We start from the raw sequence: 18,579 nt of genomic DNA on the forward strand, positions 1-18,579 counted from the left end.
AACCGAAAATACCAGTGAATACAGTATTAAATATGACATCGGTCTTACATATCGCCTCAGACATGCGAGAGCGCCACGATGAGTGAAGAGTGTGTATGAGAGTTTGTTTACAGGTCCTACTGGCCTCTTCACGTGATTTGTGTAGCCCGACCTGAATGATGAATGAAATGGATGTAGTAACAGTTATATGAACACGATATATCCGTACCAATATCCATGTGAGCACATACTAATAATAATTAATTTTTTAATCGCCATTAGCTTGAAAATAAACGTAAATAGATACAACAAAGACCAATTCGGAGACTTTGAAATTTTTAAATTACCTCCCCTGCAATAGAAAATATATATGGAGACTCGCATTCTATGGAATATCAAAATCTCAATATATCTTTCTCCGATTTTTTTTTCTGGTAAAAATCATCTTAAATTTAGCTGTATATTCGTATGTAATTAATTAAACAAGAGTTATAAAAAGGCATCGCAAAAAATATCGCGTTTTACTTGAATAAGTTACCTCCCTTAAGCCTATCGGAATATCAAAAATACGTATATAAACAAAACGCGTTCCTTGCATAAGTGATAATAAAGCGCGTGCCCGTGCCACTCGTCCTCCAAATACTTACTAAATATAGTACAACGTATCTACAATCATTGCGACTAACTCAAACCTCAGTAAATAAGTAATCAGGATAAATATACGTTTAGGTAATTAAGATATAAAACATACATATAAAAATTTACATGTTCCCTGTCTGCCGAACCCGATCCATGGACTATAGCCACAAGAGGTTCCTATGTACCTATGTAGCCGGATTGCGCCCTCAGAGCGCCCAACACCGACACAGATCACGCTACTCTCCGGTCAAACACAATACTACATAGGACTGCTGCCTTTGTCACCATATTATCAGAATCATTAACGTGCAAAATGGAAACTTTTAACTGTCCTTTCACTTCATACATAAGCCATTGCCGATCTTCAATGATCGCTTATTTCCGAGAGATGCATTTTATTTTTTTCAAACTTCGAATTTTGATATATGTTTAACTTATTCATTTAGATTACATTATTTTCACTATAAATATTGACTTTGATCCAATTATCATCTGAAAAATACGATTTCGCGATTTCTTCAAAGATCGAGCGAGCCTTTTTACCTGTTTACTTATATATATCTAATTTAAGGGTATACAGATGTGAAGTTGTCGTGGCCGAGTGGGTAAGGCGATGAATAAGAAATCTTTTGGGATTTTCCCGCGCAGGTTCGATTCCTGCCGACATCGCATACTTTTTGCGACGCGTTTTATTTCTTTTCTAACGTAATTTGATTTAATATAGCACATAAGCTATGTATATTGTTAAATATGTTGAAAATTGTATGCACATCCTTCAATTTTAAAATTAAAACAACGTTATGGCTAAATTGATTAATTTACTGCTGAAAATACGAATGCTGCATGTTGCATTTTTATTTTTATTTCAAAAAGTAAACGGTAAATCTGTCTATTTTTTGGTATTTTTGCTGTATATAGTGTTTCTATAAAAACTTAGTTTAAAATATAACTTAAATGATACTATTTTGAATTTTATGACACTTTGTTTTTAACCGACCCAATTTTTACTTGGCTGAAATCACTAACATTTCATGGCGCTATTCCATAGATTAAAATTTGTAAAAAATAAGTGTTTGTAAAAGAATACTTATTTCATCTTGTTTAAACTTTAATCACCTTTACTGCATCTGTACACACCAACTGCATGCCCATATTTGGAAATTTGAATGAATTATGGAACTTTTATATACCCCAGGGGTGAAAATAAACTGGACAAAAGCCGAGCGTGAGGGTGGTTTTGAAAAAATCGGTTTATTTTTTTTAAGCGTGGAGAGCCTACCTACAAATTTGCATGTAGTTTAGTGAAATGATGCTGATTAGGAAAATAATTAATTAAATTATATTTGGATATGTGCCCATTAGAGGTGCGCAAGCTTAAAAAGGTAGAATTACCGAAATTCCCGTTCTTACACGTTGTAGCATGGATCGGGTATTGAACACGATACACGTGTGTATTAGCACCCTACTGTAGTCCCGGCGGGGTTATCAACTGCACCAATACACCGGTAATCAACCAGGGGAATATCATATGAAAAAAGAACTATCATGCATGTTTGATTTGTTAAAGTGTGTCACAAAATTTCCCTAACTGCCGATGTCGGCTATAATTTCGGTATAAACGTGCACAGAAATTAACATATATATAATGTTAATGCCGATATGTTATTGGACATTTTGTATGTTAAATGTTCATTATTTGTATTTAAATTAAGACGATTGTATTGAACACGATACACGTGTGTATTAGCACCCTACTGTAGTCCCGGCGGGGTTATCAACTGCACCAATACACCGGTAAGCAACCAGGGGAATATCATATGAAAAAAGAACTATCATGCATGTTTGATGTGTTAAAGTGTGTCACAAAATTTCCCTAACTGCCGATGTCGGCTATAATTTCGGTATAAACATGCAAAGAAATTAACATATATATAATGTTATTGCCGGTATGTTATTGGACATTTTGTATGTCAAATGTTCATTATTTGTATTAAAATTAAGACGATGCTTATTTGCCAGAAAGCGTTTATTTCAAATTCAAAACAAGCAATAATCATACATAATACCAAAATATAAAACTAACAAAATGACAACACTCTCGCTTAACGCAACGTTCAGAAGCACGCGCACTTAACAAAATTATTGCAACTAATGCAAGCTGTAATTAATATGTGACTACTTGCTATACAACCAGTATCATGCGAAAATTGATCTTATTTAATTGTGGTTCCCTCTTTGAATTTATGTTGCCTGTCGACTTTTAGAATAATGTGTCAGTAAGAAATGTATTGCTTGCTCTACAACTAGCATCATGCGAAAATGGATCTTATTTAATTGTAAATCCCTCTTTGAACTTAAGTTGTCAGTCGACTTTTAGAATAATGTGTCAGTAATAAATGTTTTTCTTCAGTTTCACATGTTTTTTCAAGAAAATTTAGTGAAAGATGCAAATGTGTCTTATTTATTTTTTTCTGTGTCTTCAATGTATCTTATTTATATGTGACTGCGTGCTTATTTTTTTTAAGAAATGAAAGATGCAAATGTGTCTTATTTTAATTTTATCCATGTCTTAAATGTGGCTTATTTATATAAGATAAAATGATATACTGCCAGTGTCATGCAAAAAAGGATCTAATTTCTTAATATCCACATTCACGCTTTGTTCTTTATTAGCACCGTCTTTAATTAGGCTATCTATTTAAAGTACAGATTACTGTGAACTTAATAATTGTGCAACGGTGATGTTGATCCATTATCGTTGTTAATTTAAAATGTAGACAACAAGTTAGCAATTAATGAAATCAGTTATTTTGGAAGTAAATCTAATTTTTTCTGTACAGTAGCCAGGTGGATGTGTATTGAGCGGATAAGATAGGGATCACCACAACAAGTTTCTAATACACAGTATAGACTTCCCCTATTATTGTAATTGTTATTTACCTGATTGGAATAAATAAAGTGTTAAAGATCATTTCATGTGAAAAGTAGGATTTCTGACATAATTTCAATCGTTTTGCTTTTATACAAAATTTCATGGAACAATGAATATATTGGCGCGATGGAACACAATTTATAAATCAAGCTGACAGTATAGTATCCGTTTTTAATTATGTGTAATTTAATTCGCATCTCTCCCTTAACTCGTTCAATGACACGTGAACTTATATCAATTATAAAACATCACGTGCATCATTAATTTTTTTTTTTAATTATGAAAACATATTATATGTTCTACATGGTTTTGTTTAGTTTTTTTTCTCAACCAGAGAGACATTATAAAACATTGTTATATATAAAGCGCTTTACTTTTCTTCATTACATAAAGATATATCGATTTTTTTGTTAAGTGTACGTGCTTGACATATTTATAAAAAGGCAGTGTTTATTTTTGTAATAAAATCGAAAATTGACATTTAATTTGATGCAATCCACATTGTTTAGCGGCCAAGCGCAGTATTCCGCTCTCGGCGGCCGATGGTGTATTGCAATATATACAATGAAAAGCTGGGTTTCTGACATAATTTCAATCGTTTTGTTGACGCGGAAGTGCTTTTTGGTGGCCGAAAATACTATTGTTCCCTTTATTTAAACCTAAATCAGTATTTTTTTACACTTGAAGGTTTGTACAGCGGGGATTTCGGTACCGGCGCGGGTTTATGTGCTTGTTAAGAATTACCGAAATCCCCGCTAAGAGGCAACATATGCTGATTTATGCTTTGATTAAACATTGATAACTAAATTGCAAAAGTGTATAGCATATTGTAAATAAGGTAGTACGATATCATTTGTTTCATCAGATTTGTTTGGAAAATACTTTCTGGAGACTTATTATTACTATATCATGTTATATTTACATATACTTTTGTGTAACCAATGTTTTAAATGTACATTTTACCTTTTTTTACATTCGTTTACACATTTTTCACATTAATAAACTATTTAATAATGGAAAAAATATTCTGATAAGAGTGTTTAAATGATTAACACTAATATGATTGTGTACAAATCAACATTAATGCAAAGCCAAAACCCAAACATAATGACATATAGACCCTTTAAGGCGTAATATGGGGGATTGGCGTAAACATGGGTGATTTCGGCTCTGGGCGTACGAATGTAGCAGTACCGAAATCCCCGCTAATTATTTTCCAAAAGAAGTAACCGAATGGGAGATAATACATGTCACTGGTTGCTAATGAAAAAAAAACACTATAATAATTTTGTTGACACTTGAAGGTTTGTACAGCAGGATTTCGGTACCGGCGCGCGTTTAAGTTCTAGTGTAGAATTACCGAAATCCCCACTGAGAGGCAACTTAATGCTGTCAAGAGTGCTTAATAATTAAAATTAATATCATTTTTTTGCACCTTTACATTCATGTGAAGTCAAAAACCATTCATACCGATGACCTATTGACCCTTTAAGGCGTAAATATGGGGATTTCGGTACTAGGCGGTCGAATGTAGAATTACCGAAATCCCCTTTTCATCATCGCACATTAGTGTAACATAAATGTTAACACAATATATGTAGGGAAACTCATATGATTCGCGTAATGTGAAAATGATTATTATGCTATAATTCGACCACGAAACTTGACGTGACTTAATACCGGACATTATGGAATGGAGCTACGCTGGCCGTATTTGACATAAGACCCATTTTCGCATATTATCTTATCAATGCTTATATGAATTTGATTGCTATAATCTAATGCGTATTCGACACGGAATTATTGTCAAGGTTTTTCATTTTGTCAATATTTATCATAGCAGGGGACATTGCTGACATCAATATGGATACTGTTTTCATTTTCTGTCGAGAAATGATATGACTTATTATCAAGATTATTTTATAGTACGGTAGCGTTCTCTACACAAGTGAGATTTATTTGTACTGGTAAATTGCTCTTATACTCACCATTCGGACTCGACGATCGGCTCGAATAAAAATGTTAGTCGCTTAAAAGTACAAATTCATCATATTGAGCACGATTATTATTATTATTATTATTATTATTATTATTATTATTATTATTATTATTATATAGCTTTTAGAAACTTATACCTTAAAAACAAATCCCATTGGAAAAAAAATCCCATGGGAAAAAAAATCCCATGGGAAAAAAAAATCCCATGGGATTTTTTTTATTTTTTTAAAACACGATTTAACGCGTTGAAATCGCGAGAAATGCTCATCATTTGTTAAAAGGTAGTGTTTCTGAAGGTTACATGACTAAATCTCTAAAAATCAGAAAAAAATCCCATGGGATTTTTTTTTCCCATAAAAAAATGGGATTTTTTTTCTATCAAATAAAATTGAACGAAAATAAGCACAAATGCTTTAACAATGCTTAAAATCGATAACTAAGCACAAACGAACGTGTTTTATGTTTTTGAAAATCCCATGGGATTTTTTCTCCCATAAAAAAAGCTGGAGAAAAATCCCATGGGAGAAACCAAAATTCCCATGGGATAATGAAAAATCCCATGGGATAATACAAAAATCCCATGGGAACCCCAACTTTGCAAATAAAGTTCATAGTGAAGAAAACGCATTTAACAAGCAAAAATAACCAATTATTAATCACAAGTTAGACTTTTATCTTATACTTTATTACAAATAAGCAAAAATTTAAGAAAAAGGGTACTTAAGTTTGCGAAATTTCGGTTTCGCAAAGTTTTTCCGGTGGCCGTTAGTGGAGATATAGAGCGAATATTACTTCGAAATAAAAGCCAGTAGCTTTCTTTCTTATATGGCTGGAAAGTGAGCGGAATAAAAAATAATAATACAAGTAGTAAAGGGTATAAAATGACGAAAAATACCTGCCTCGGCATGGACGTCGCCATCTTGTTTATCACGTGATAACCCCCCCCCCTGTGTGGGGAATTAGGATTAATCGAACACTTACTATATAACTGACCTTATGCACGTCCATTCTTGCATATTGTTCAAACATGTTTATTTTATAAAATAGGATTTTGTTCTCCCATTATTTCCCATTATTTTCGTCGATTACAAAATAGAAAGTAATATATACGATGATGTTAACATCATAATAAGATATGCTTATTACTCAATATATAAATGCTAAATAACCAGCGAGAGAAGATAAACAAATATTTATATAAAAATATGCTAATGAAAGATCTACTGACTGTGATCCCATCCATATTAAAGGAAAAGAAAAATATGCCACACTCTACTATCTTTTTTTAACATTTGACTTCATAACACTTACATTTGGTTAGTGTGCACATTACAAATTATCATTCCAGTACATTCGATTTCGTAGATTCCGCATCGTGCTTGAGTGTAGATATCAATTGGTAAATAATGCTATTTTAGTTTTACTTTTGTAATGCCATTGTTTAAACCTCTGAACTTATGAACAACAAATCGAACAATACTTAGATAATAAAATAACAATTTTTGTTTAATATGTATCAAATGTAAGCAAAATGCTTTTCTAATTTTAATACATTTAATACAATTATCGAATGTACTTTTAGAAAATTTCTTGAAGTATATGAAGTACTTGATGTATATGCCGAAAATAAAACTGTTAGAAAAAGCTTAGCAAATTGTAACTAGAAGTGGCGCGGCAGAGGCCAACGCGTATCCCCACGCCGCATAGATGTTATAAAAGGCAATTTTGGGTGGGCAAGGCCTTTGTTGGTGGGGCCCCGGTGTGGGTAATGTGGACATGGATGGTCGAGATAGACCGTGTTGTCATAAGAGATGTTCAGTATTAACGTGAAGTCATTTGGTGAATAAATGAAGAAGTTATTTTAAAACAAAATTGTGGGTGGGCGTGGTTGTCCACTATCTCCTCCTACACTATTAGCACTAGAACCTTGAAACTTACACACATGGTGGCTATGAGCATATGTGCAACGGTGCACTATTTGGAATTTTGATCTGACCCCTGGGTCAAAAGTTAATATCATGTGCGTCGCATGTTGTTAGTAAAATGAGTTTTTTTACCCATTTTACAGTTTTGGGTGGGCGTGGTTCTCCACTATCTCCTCCTACAAAATTAGCACTAGAACCTTGAAACTTACACTCATGGTAGCTATACGTATATGTGCGACGGTGCACTATTTGGAATTTGGTCTGACCCCTGTGTCAAGTTATTATAATGTGCGTAGCATGTTGTTAGTAAAATGTGTTTTTTACCCATTTTATCCATTTATAACGTTTGACCCAGGGGTCAGATCAAAATTCCGTCGCCGTCACCGTCGCACATATGATCATAGCTACCATGTGTGTAAGTTTCAAGGTTCTAGTGCTAATAGTGTAGGAGGAGCTAGTGGCCAGGGCAGACGGACAGAAAGCGGAGATCGATACAATAATAAAGATAATAACGGAATTATCCAATGTCATTTATATATTGGTATATTGTATCGCGTCATGTGAAAACCTGCCTTAATGACAAAATTTTCGATTTTTACTTTTTATCATTTTCTTACAGATTTTTTTCTCCTGGTTTCAAATCTGCAACTCTTTTGACGGTGATAGAACAAATACTATGCGGAATTTAAATCTTTAATACCACACTAACGAAATAATTTCTTTAATACGACGTCGTTGACATCGCGTTTTTTCGGCGTTCATAACATTGTTTCGCAAGTTAATATTTTCGTGTTTTCTGTTTAATAAAGCATTTGAACTGCTCATAAGTAACATTCGGTAACATTTAGATATATACATTTAAATACAAAAATGATAAGTTAATAAAAGTAAATGAATCCGTGAAGTGGTGAAACACAAAAATATCCACTTCCACAATTATTTTTTTGAGACATTTATTTCACAATACTCCAAGTTGAGTATGTTGAAGTGTGTGCTAATCAAACATCACAATCTTCCTGATGCACTAACACATCACGATGCACAGGGAGACAATCTTCGTCAGGTAAGCGCGACGCTGCTCCGACAACCCTGCAGCTGTGAGCGTGCGCGGTCTCACCGTTGCGACGAAACCGGATTCTGATGTCAAAAGAATCTTCGTCTCTTCTGATCCATGTCGTTCCCTTGCGAAAACATACCCGGGACACCGGGATACTTTATTTGTGCTGCTTTTATCAGTATACGAAATATAAGACTCTATACAGCACGTATTTAGTGTAAACAATCAATACCGAATCGAATGCCCGGCAAAGCTCTGAACTTTGGCTTCAGGAAAGCGCGCCAATCCTCCCACTGCCACTGGGGGTATTGGACGGAGGCGTTGGAGTTGGATGAATCATTCACGACGTCCGACAGGTGTGCGAGCGTACTGACATCGCAACGTCTAAACCGCTTTTTAATGGCGGCAAAGCCACTGTCCACGTGGCTGCGAGCGTGCCCTGTAAAATAAGGAACTGGCTGCATTTTTGTGTCAACATTAACTAGTATGCGTATAGTTTCAGAATTTAAAGTTTTTTCCTTACAACAAAAATTAACTGCACAATAATTATTCACTAAGAGTCTGTGACCCGTACGGGGTGGAAACCGGCGTTCTACCAAAATTCTCAGAGGAGAGACTCTCGAGTTCCTAAACAAAATCAAATAACGTATAACACATTTGTTTAAACATCGGCGAGCATTTACGTGCATTAATTGTTACCAGAATTCTTAATTTGATAGGTTTACACGAATAGAGTTGGGGACTTCAATGTGTCAAAATCAAGTGTTTATGGAAAACACATTTATTATCGTATTATAATAACGTACGAAAATCTAGATCGATTTAACAGAAGGAAATGAAACTATTTCTTATTGATTTATGCTGGTGACTGGACTATTTGAGCTTCCAGTTTCTATTAATTGGCGGCGTGTTTTATCAATTTTCATACATTACATCACATCATTCACATGGTTGATAATTCCATCTTAAAAATATTCCTGATTATCTTCTACCTTAATTTGAATATAAAAATATGTTTATACGCGTTATTCTTGCCACACTTATAAGCACTGAAGTAACAAAAACAAAGTAAGGAAAATTTCTAAGAAGCCGTGAACTGGATGACGCAATACAGTACGGGTTTCGGTAGCGTAGCTTATCGTTTTTACATAACGTCAAGTTAAATCGTTGTTGTGAATTGCATATGGAATGAGTTTTTCTGTTAAAATATACACACATGAAATATTGCTAAAGAGTAAAAATAACATGTATTGATAACAACATGCAATGCGTTTAAGCAATGTGTGTTTTAAAGCCCTACAGTTTGTTTTTATTTGTTCGTATCGCTACGCCCCTGGGCATACAGTACACTTTGCAGCGGTGAAAGAGAAAACAAAATGGCTGAACATAAGAGCAAGTTAACTTAACCATCATAAATTAAATAAGTCGTATCACTTTAAAACATAATGCATGCTTTTATTAGTAACAGTTTTTTTTATAATACAACACCAAACTAGTATTTATTTTTTTGGAAAATTAAAATTGAACATATTCGACAAGGTCAATGCTGTCTCAGACAAAGCATAGATAGGGTTGTAATAAGTTATGTAAATTATAGTAAGGCAGGCGATAAATAAAGACAGTGTCATAATAAGCAATTGATTAAGCTGAAAATGGCAAATATATTACATCTAGCTCTTGGTCCATATCATCGAAAATCCATTTTGAATTAAACAAAATACAAACAACTTTAGTTTGCGCGCAAAACATGTGCAAATGTCCACAAAACACATTACGTCATTTCGCAATTTTATTGATGACGTTGTAAATGTCATTAAGTCAGGTTTGCACATGACGCGATTATATATAATATATGAATCGCGCCATGAGAAAACCAGCACAAATGACATCGACGACGTCATTGGCAAATCGTCATTGGCATTACGTCATTTTTTTTTCGAAAAATTGATTTGCATTTATGCGTGAGATATTTGTGTACACGTGTGTTTGATTTCGTTTAAAAACTTATGGAATGGATGCCGAACTTGAGGTAAGAGCCTTAACACTATACAGTATAGATTTATATATATATTATGTTTTCGCACAATCGTCACTGACTATACATGTTTTAACATTGTTTCTTTAAACCTGATTTAGAAACACGTTAAGTAGGCCTAGTGTTTTGCACTGGGTCAGTGAATGAAAGAAACTTTGGTTGGTCGTAGAATAGTGTCAGAGATTAACAAGACTAGATCTATTACGATATTTTGAAAACATAATTTATTGTGTAAATATGTGTTGTTGTTTGAAAATTGTATGCAAGTTTATCGCATATTTAAATCATATTAAATGTGTGTTTACAATAATATTAAAAAAGCATCTGACTACTACTAGCCATAATAAGTAAAATCTAAAGTTTAAGTAGATCTAGCATAAATTGACAGATTAATAAGCTGCTAGTTAAGATTAATAAGCTGTTAAAGTTAATGATTTTGTTGTTGTTTTTGTGTGGATAGCCTATTGAAAATAATATTTTTGCAACATACCGTATGGATATATTTTATTTTAGATAGTACAATACGTCTAAACTCTACTGCGAGTAAATAGTGCAGTCGGTAATGCAGAACGCTCCATAATGTTTTGATTGATCTAACATTGGTTCGAATCGTAGAAGTTCCTACATTTTTGTGTGTTAGTATGTGCATATTATAGAATATAATTATGATTAATTTGCTACTTAATTTTTGCTTTAAATATAGTTTAAATATTCTGATATACATAAATTATCAATTAACGCGTATTTAAATATTTCAGGATTTGGAAAGTATCATCTCAGACCACTTTGGTCGTACCCCGGCGAGTACACCCGTTTGTTCCCAGACATTGGAGGCGAGTGACGAGAGCGACGTGGATACAAGCAGCTACGCCGACATCTGTCAGGGTCGTGTGAGGTCTTTGGTGAGTGAAAATATTGATGCGAGTGATGACAACAATAGCGACAACAAAGACGACCAAATCGATGGTCGATCACTGTCAGATGAAAACCATGTTCACAACGTAACAAGCGCTGACGTACATGAACAAGGAGAGTGTGACCCTGATAGGTTAGCTGTAGAGCATTTCATGAAGGGATGTGGATGTGGCAGGCATTGCCAAAATAACTTCACACCATCTTCGGTATATCAGTCCATTTTAGACATGCGTGAGAAGAGTAAAGATGAAACAGAAATGTTTCTTATGGGAGTTGTTTGGATATCTCTTCTAGCACTAAGAGAGGGAAGAAACGTTCCCGCGTGCGCACACACTTTGCAATTAATGGTGCTTCAGTGTGTAGGGAAACTTTTCAGCTGTTTTTTGACGTTAAACGTGCTGTTCTATATGCACTGATACAGACAGAAAATCAGGGCGGCTGTAAACCGAGAACGCACGGAACAGAGGACGAAAACCTAATCACGCACTAATGTTTGATGATGTGAATCGGGTTGTGCAGTTCATCATGAACACATCCGAAGAAATCGGACTGCCAAACCCAGCAGCCCCAAAGGGAAAAGACAAAATCCCAATCGTCTTCCTTCCATCAAGCACAACAAAGTTGCATTTACATGCGCAATATAGCGCTGCTTTAAATTATATGCATGTGGTTTATGTTATTACTTGAAATGTACCCTGTTGTGGTGCGCAATACGTTGGGCAGACGGGTAGATCACTTAAAACACGTTTTAGGGAACATTTTTTTTAATTAAAAATAACAATAAATTTTATAACTTCATTTACCAGCACTTTAATAAAACGGGTTATTATTGAATCTTTCACTGACTACTATCTTAAACCTTTTATTGAAAATGTACTTAACAAAACTAGAAATCGTATCAAAATTGAAATTTGTAACAAAGGTCTTGATTTAATTTACCTTCCTAAAATATTCAATGATAAAAATGTACGTCGGTTGATTCCCCCTTATTTCCGCAATACTGAATCACCACTTATTTGCTACAAATATAGTAAACCTGTAAGAAGTATCGTTTTTAATTATAATTTTATTTCCACAGATATAAATGGGCCGTGTCGCGGCAAAACCTGTATTCGTGACAAAATTTGACATTTTTTGTTTTCTATGGATTGATAAAGACTGTTCTGTGCTTGTTATTATGATACCAAATTTATAGATATAGCCCCATTACTTACAGAGAAATTTTTATTTTAGTAACAGCACTGCAGAGGTGTTTTGACGTTAACAACGTTAACAACGTTTTAAAGTAAACCGCATTCAGATGTATGTTACATCAAAATCCACACTTATAAACAAGACATGATATAACATTTAAGAACACATTTATTTTGTTAAAAATATATTATCAGGTATCTATTTGTTCTAAAAATAGTTGTGATTTATATTAAACTGTAAACTAACATACGTTGCTTAGCAACAAAGTCCACTTATATCTACATCGACCAGCAAACCATACAGTTTAAATCATTTTTTTCTAAACTAATCTCACATATTTTCACAACATATCATTTAGTTTTTCATAGGAATGCACGCATCAAAACAAACATTATCAATTACACCATTAATACATAAACCAACAATATCCAATAATAAAAATAATAAATAATTTCATTGTGTTGAAATGTTAGATTTTTATTTCCGAAAAGTGCTGTTTCTAAAAATTAAGAGTCGAGTAATCTTTAATAATTTTTATAATTATTCTTAGCATGTTCACAATTTATTTATCGTACAGCTTATATTGTATGCATAATTCTTCGTTTGCCATGAATTCTATAGAAACGAGCAGAAGTGAATACAAATATTTCATTTGATATGAAAAAGTGTTATTTAAATGTGTTATAAATAAACCAATGTATTCAAACAGACATTGAAGGATATTCAAAAAGTACTGAAGAATAAGTTTCAAGTTATTTGTCATTCGCCTGTAAAAATTGACATTATAATGTGTGTAATATTTCGCCGTAGATGCGATAGATGCGACGACATAACTATAGTGATGTTTCTGGGCATGGGCAAGTAGCATCCTTGTTAGCATCGCTGAGATATGGCCTGACAACTTTGTATCACGTCATGTCTGCCGGTCATCACACGCCATGTGAAATAGCCAATGAGGTAGCGGTTCTTGTTCTGACCTGTAAAATATTGCAGACCATATGTTTACATTCTAAAAAAACACAATAAAACGTTTCTATATTTTTTTCTTGGTTATTAAGGTAACGTTACACATTTTGTTACGCCTACTTTAAAAGAAAAATCAAACAATTATTACCATATACTATATAGTCATAGATATAAATAATGTTTAATTGTTATGAACGCAATATTTACTCATATGTTTGAAATATTTATTCAAATATAACTAAATGAATCATATGATTGATTACCACTGGATAATTTTACAAAATAATACCTGGACAATTATCCGCATGGATGGAGCATGTCGATTCACCACGCCCGTGGGTGTCTAGCACCATATCCAGCATTGAGATGACAGAATTGGGTCCGTGTGTTTGGGTACCATCTATGCCCATAGTTTCACTTTCATCAATCAAAAAATTGAGCTGTTTAGGCAGTCCATCTATCCGTACACCAAAAATCTGTACTTTGCGAAGGGACATGAAATAAATTGGCCCCATTTGCCGCGAGAAGTGAGGAATGGATACATTTTGACTAAAATCAAAAGTATAGTGGTTTGTTCTTTTATCAGAACTTAATATGCATGTTTCCTTGGCACGCTTTACACAGTCATTATAAAGTTCTCTTTCTTTTTGGGCATTTATCACATGTTGTTTGAAGTTTTCGGCAGCCTCTAACTTTTCACTCTCTTCTATTGCCTTCATAATGTTCTTTCTTTGGCCTTCACATGTTGCGCATACATCATCCCTAGGCGAAGCTATTCTAATGTGACACAGACAGCTTTTCCAAATTTCACAGAAAGCAGTTCGCTGCAAAGATCTAACCCCAGCCTCGCGACAACTTTCTATATACTCTTTATGAATGGTTAGTTTTGTTTTGCCACTGTCAAGATAAATTGGAGGAGTATTGTCGCTTCCTCTGGGAGCTGCTGGTTGGGGGATACCATACGTGTCCGCATAATTTTGCAAAAATTCAACCACGCGTTTTACATCATAATAAATGACGGCTTGTGATGGTTTCTTTCCTACGTTTCCATGCTTTCTTGGCAATGGACCATTCTGCCTATAATGGTCTACAAGATTTTCTAAAGCTGATCTACCAATGTCATTAACCAGCATAAACGTTTTCTTGCAAACTGGCTTTTGGAATGCATTGTATGAAACCATCGAACGTTTCCTTGGCGTCCCTCGTTTTGTAGTCAGGCCATTTCCACATTTAAGATTACTCATGACAATAATATCCTTCTCTTCCTTTGTCAATTCTCTCATGTTCAATATATGATGGTATACCTGGCCAATTTCAAAATTAACAGTACACTTACTCTTGCAACCACATCCGATCTCGAGAAACTGCCTGACAGTTGCATAGTCAGCGTCCATGTCACCACTGGCGCATGCACCACTGACAATGTATGTATCGTCCACATCACTTTCATACTCATCACTGTTGTTACATGCAATGTCATGTTGGTGAATGAAATTTCTGGCTCTACAATCAACACTATTTGCTGCTGAACTGTTTTCGTCCTCACTAAATGAATGATCATTTGGGGAATTTATATAAGTCCCATCATCGGAATTTGAGCTCACCTGAGATGCCGATGGAGTTCGCCCAAAGTGGTCGGACAATAAATTGTCCAGTTCCTGGAAACGTATATAGTCTATGCCAATTATTCAAACATTAAATAATCGATACGTGTTTCTATACGCGAAATTACAGAAATTTGTTTTTGCACTCATTAAATAAAAGTAGACAATGTAGATCTATATGTGCGATATGCAAGCTATTTCCTACCGAAACAAGGATAATAAGTGACAAAAATCTTCTAAACTTCTATGCAATATTCTTTCCTGCATATTAATCTATTTAAATCTATTAAGAAGTTGGATAAATAATAATTTAGAGACTATGGTCGAGTTTATAATAAAAATCGAAAACAAAAACTAACAAATATCAAATACTATTTTGCTTTGAATTATAAAAACTGTTTAGCCTTCAGGATCGGCACAACAAATTAGAATCGATCGGGTTCAATATTGGAAAAAAAAATTGTAGTAACCCCATGGTTCCAATTAAAGAATGGGATAAACTCTTACAACGATTCATGTACAAATACAAATAACAAACTTTTAGTCTGATAAGTTATACCGTAAATAAATTTTCGTTCACTGAATATCTTAACAACGTTTAAACTGGTGGTTAATTTGTAAACACGTCTAGTTCGCTATATTCTATTAAATATTTAGATCAAACCAATTTTGCAAAATAGCCAATTATAATAAAATATACTACTTACTTCTATTTCATTATCCATATCACATCATTTCATATTTAACACAAATATAAAACTGTCCAAAACAGCTACACAGATCCACATGTTGCAGTGATGACGAAATCGCGCAAATTAAATAAAATGTTGACGTCACTTTACAGAGAATTTACCAACGTCATAACTGATGTCACGAATACAGGTTTTGCCGCGACACGGCCCAAATATAATAAGAAATTGTCCTACATTATGTGACTGTACTAGTTCTAAATATATATGTGGTCCAGTTGGACATGTTATTACTGGGGACCTTAATTTCATTCAAAATAAAAACCTTAGAAATTTGCTACGCAGAGGCCCTAAGTACAGACTGCCTATTCCTGTTGATTTTGATGACTGCATTAAGAATATCATAACATCCTTACATGATTATTGCACTAAATGGTGCAGGAAGGAAAATGCTGAAATTACTGCACTCAATGATTGTGAATCAAAAATATTTAGTATGGCCATGAATAAAATATGTTTTTATGATACACATCCTTTGGCCCTACCACATTCACCTAAATTTAATAAACAAAATCTATGTAAATTGCTCGAAGACTTAAAATCTAAATTCGTCTTAGTTCCTGCTGATAAGGCTGCTAATAATGTTATAATAATATGACGAGTGTTTTATGTTCAAACTATTTCACAAGAACTTTCACAAACTACATCATATTGCGAGTACAATAAGCAACCTAATGAAATTATTACCGACCATATTGCCAAATGCATAAAGTTAAATGTAATAGTCAATATTACTGACAAGAAATTGCCATCACTTTACTGGATACCTAAGTTACATAAGACGCCATATAAAAGTCGTTTTATCGCTAATTCAGTGTCTTGTACCAATAAACATTTATCAGTGTATCTTACATCTGCATTGAGTGCTATTAGATATCATATAGCTAAATTTTGTAATAAAGTTTATGAAAATAGTAATATTAACCTATTTTGGTCAATAAAAAACACCTTAGAAGTTATTGATAAAATTGAAAATAAAAAATATAAGGTGTCACAGGTAAGTACTTATGATTTTTCTACACTATATACAACGCTTCCTCACGCTTTAATAAAATCCAAACTTGTTTCTTTGATTGAAAAAACTTTTGCTAGAGAGAAGTGTTTGTATCTAGCTTTAAACACTAAAACAGCTTTTTTTACTAATCAGATATTAGATAATTGCATCATTTGGACTGGTCTTGACTTTTGTGCAGCACTTACTTTTCTTTTGGATAACTTGTTTGTTGAATTTAATGGTAAAATATTTAAACAAATTATTTGCGTTCCTATGGGTACTAATTGTGCGCCACTTATAGCTGACCTTTTTTTATATTGTTATGAAAGCGAATTTATGTTAGAATTATCTAAAACTAAGCAAGTAGATTTGATTAATTGTTTTAACCTTACTAGTAGGTACATTGATGACATACTTAATTTAGATAATCCATTATTTGAACAATATATTCACAAAATCTACCCAAAAGAACTAGTCTTAAATAGATCGTGTATATCCAATACAGACTCTGCGTATTTAGACTTACATTTAACTATTAATAATAATTTGATCAAAACTAGTGAATTTTCCGTTTCTAGATGGCAACATCCCTAAAGGACCTTCCTATGGTATTTACATTTCGCAGTTGGTACGTTATGCCAGAGCATGTTCGTGTATTAAAGATTTTAATGATCGTAATCTAATATTAACTAAAAAATTGCTAAAACAAGGCTTTTTGTATCATAACCTAAGAAATAAATTTGCTAGATTTTACTCTAAGTATGCTGATTTAATTTCAAAATATAATGTTTCTTTAAAATGGCATTTAAATAATGGAATCTCCCATCCATCATTTTACGGAGATGTTTTGAAGCGTGTCCGCAAATTAAAATATGTTAAACCAAATGTTCATATTAAACTTTTCAATCTAATTAACTTGTTTTTATCAAAAGGATACGATGCTTATGTACTTAAAAACACGTGTTTGATGGTTTTCGATTCACTATATCTTTCTTCCCTTAAAATTTGGAATCATTAGTGATATTATAGGCATTTTTCACTGTTGAATAAAATTGTGTCATTGTGTCGTATGAACAAATCTGCATGAAAACTACATTATAGGCATTTTTCTCTGTTGAATAAAATTGTGTCTTTGTGTCGTATGAACAAATCTGCATGAAAACTAAATTTGGACTCAAATCGTACATCAAATCATTTCTGTCTTCAGTTGTCAAAGCACCTATATACTGTTTGATTCCAATAATGTCGCTTTAATGGAATTACCATTTTTATTCATTTGCTCCTTAATATTAAATCACCTAAACTTGTTTTATAAGTAGCACAGCCCCATTAATATTTTTATTTAGTACTACCCCTGGAATTTGTTCACGTCATTATGTCATTATGGATTTTTGTGACGTCATACGACCGACTTTCCCAGTTGTAATCTACATGCATAGGTCATTGGGTTTATAACGTTCCATTTTATTTATATTTTCTCTCTGATAGGCGTTTCTTGTTTGATTTAATTATTTTTAATTTTTTGTTTGCAGTCACATAAACAACCAAGCTATGTAATATGGAATTTTTACACCCATTATTGCTGCTTCTTC

General features: G+C 33.4%; 2 protein-coding genes across 2 annotated transcripts; one reads left to right on the forward strand and one right to left on the reverse strand.

Moving 5' to 3' along the window:
- The first annotated feature begins 10,533 nt into the window (after window positions 1-10,533).
- LOC127855178 (uncharacterized) lies at window positions 10,534-11,905 on the forward strand. Its single transcript, XM_052390589.1, has 2 exons — window positions 10,534-10,559; window positions 11,324-11,905. Exons 1-2 carry the CDS (start codon window positions 10,542-10,544, stop codon window positions 11,894-11,896), a joined length of 591 nt encoding a protein of 196 aa, XP_052246549.1. The 5' UTR covers window positions 10,534-10,541; the 3' UTR covers window positions 11,897-11,905.
- Window positions 11,906-13,012: 1,107 nt separating this feature from the next.
- On the reverse strand, window positions 13,013-16,133 carry LOC127855775 (uncharacterized). The gene is made up of 3 exons (XM_052391578.1): window positions 15,952-16,133; window positions 13,930-15,298; window positions 13,013-13,651 (listed from the first exon to the last, which is right to left on the reverse strand). Exons 1-3 carry the CDS (start codon window positions 15,967-15,969, stop codon window positions 13,548-13,550), a joined length of 1,491 nt encoding a protein of 496 aa, XP_052247538.1. The 5' UTR covers window positions 15,970-16,133; the 3' UTR covers window positions 13,013-13,547.
- Window positions 16,134-18,579: the final 2,446 nt, after the last annotated feature.

The sequence above is a fragment of the Dreissena polymorpha genome, chromosome 13 (genome assembly GCF_020536995.1).
Source record: "Dreissena polymorpha isolate Duluth1 chromosome 13, UMN_Dpol_1.0, whole genome shotgun sequence".
NCBI lineage: Eukaryota > Metazoa > Mollusca > Bivalvia > Myida > Dreissenidae > Dreissena > Dreissena polymorpha.

What these genes read in the sequence shown, in the direction of transcription:
- LOC127855775 (XM_052391578.1), bottom strand. An exon ending in CCATGCGGATAATTGTCCAG is followed by an intron (nt 13,652 to 13,929) that starts GTATTATTTTGT and finishes AATATTTTACAG; the next exon opens with GTCAGAACAAGAACCGCTAC.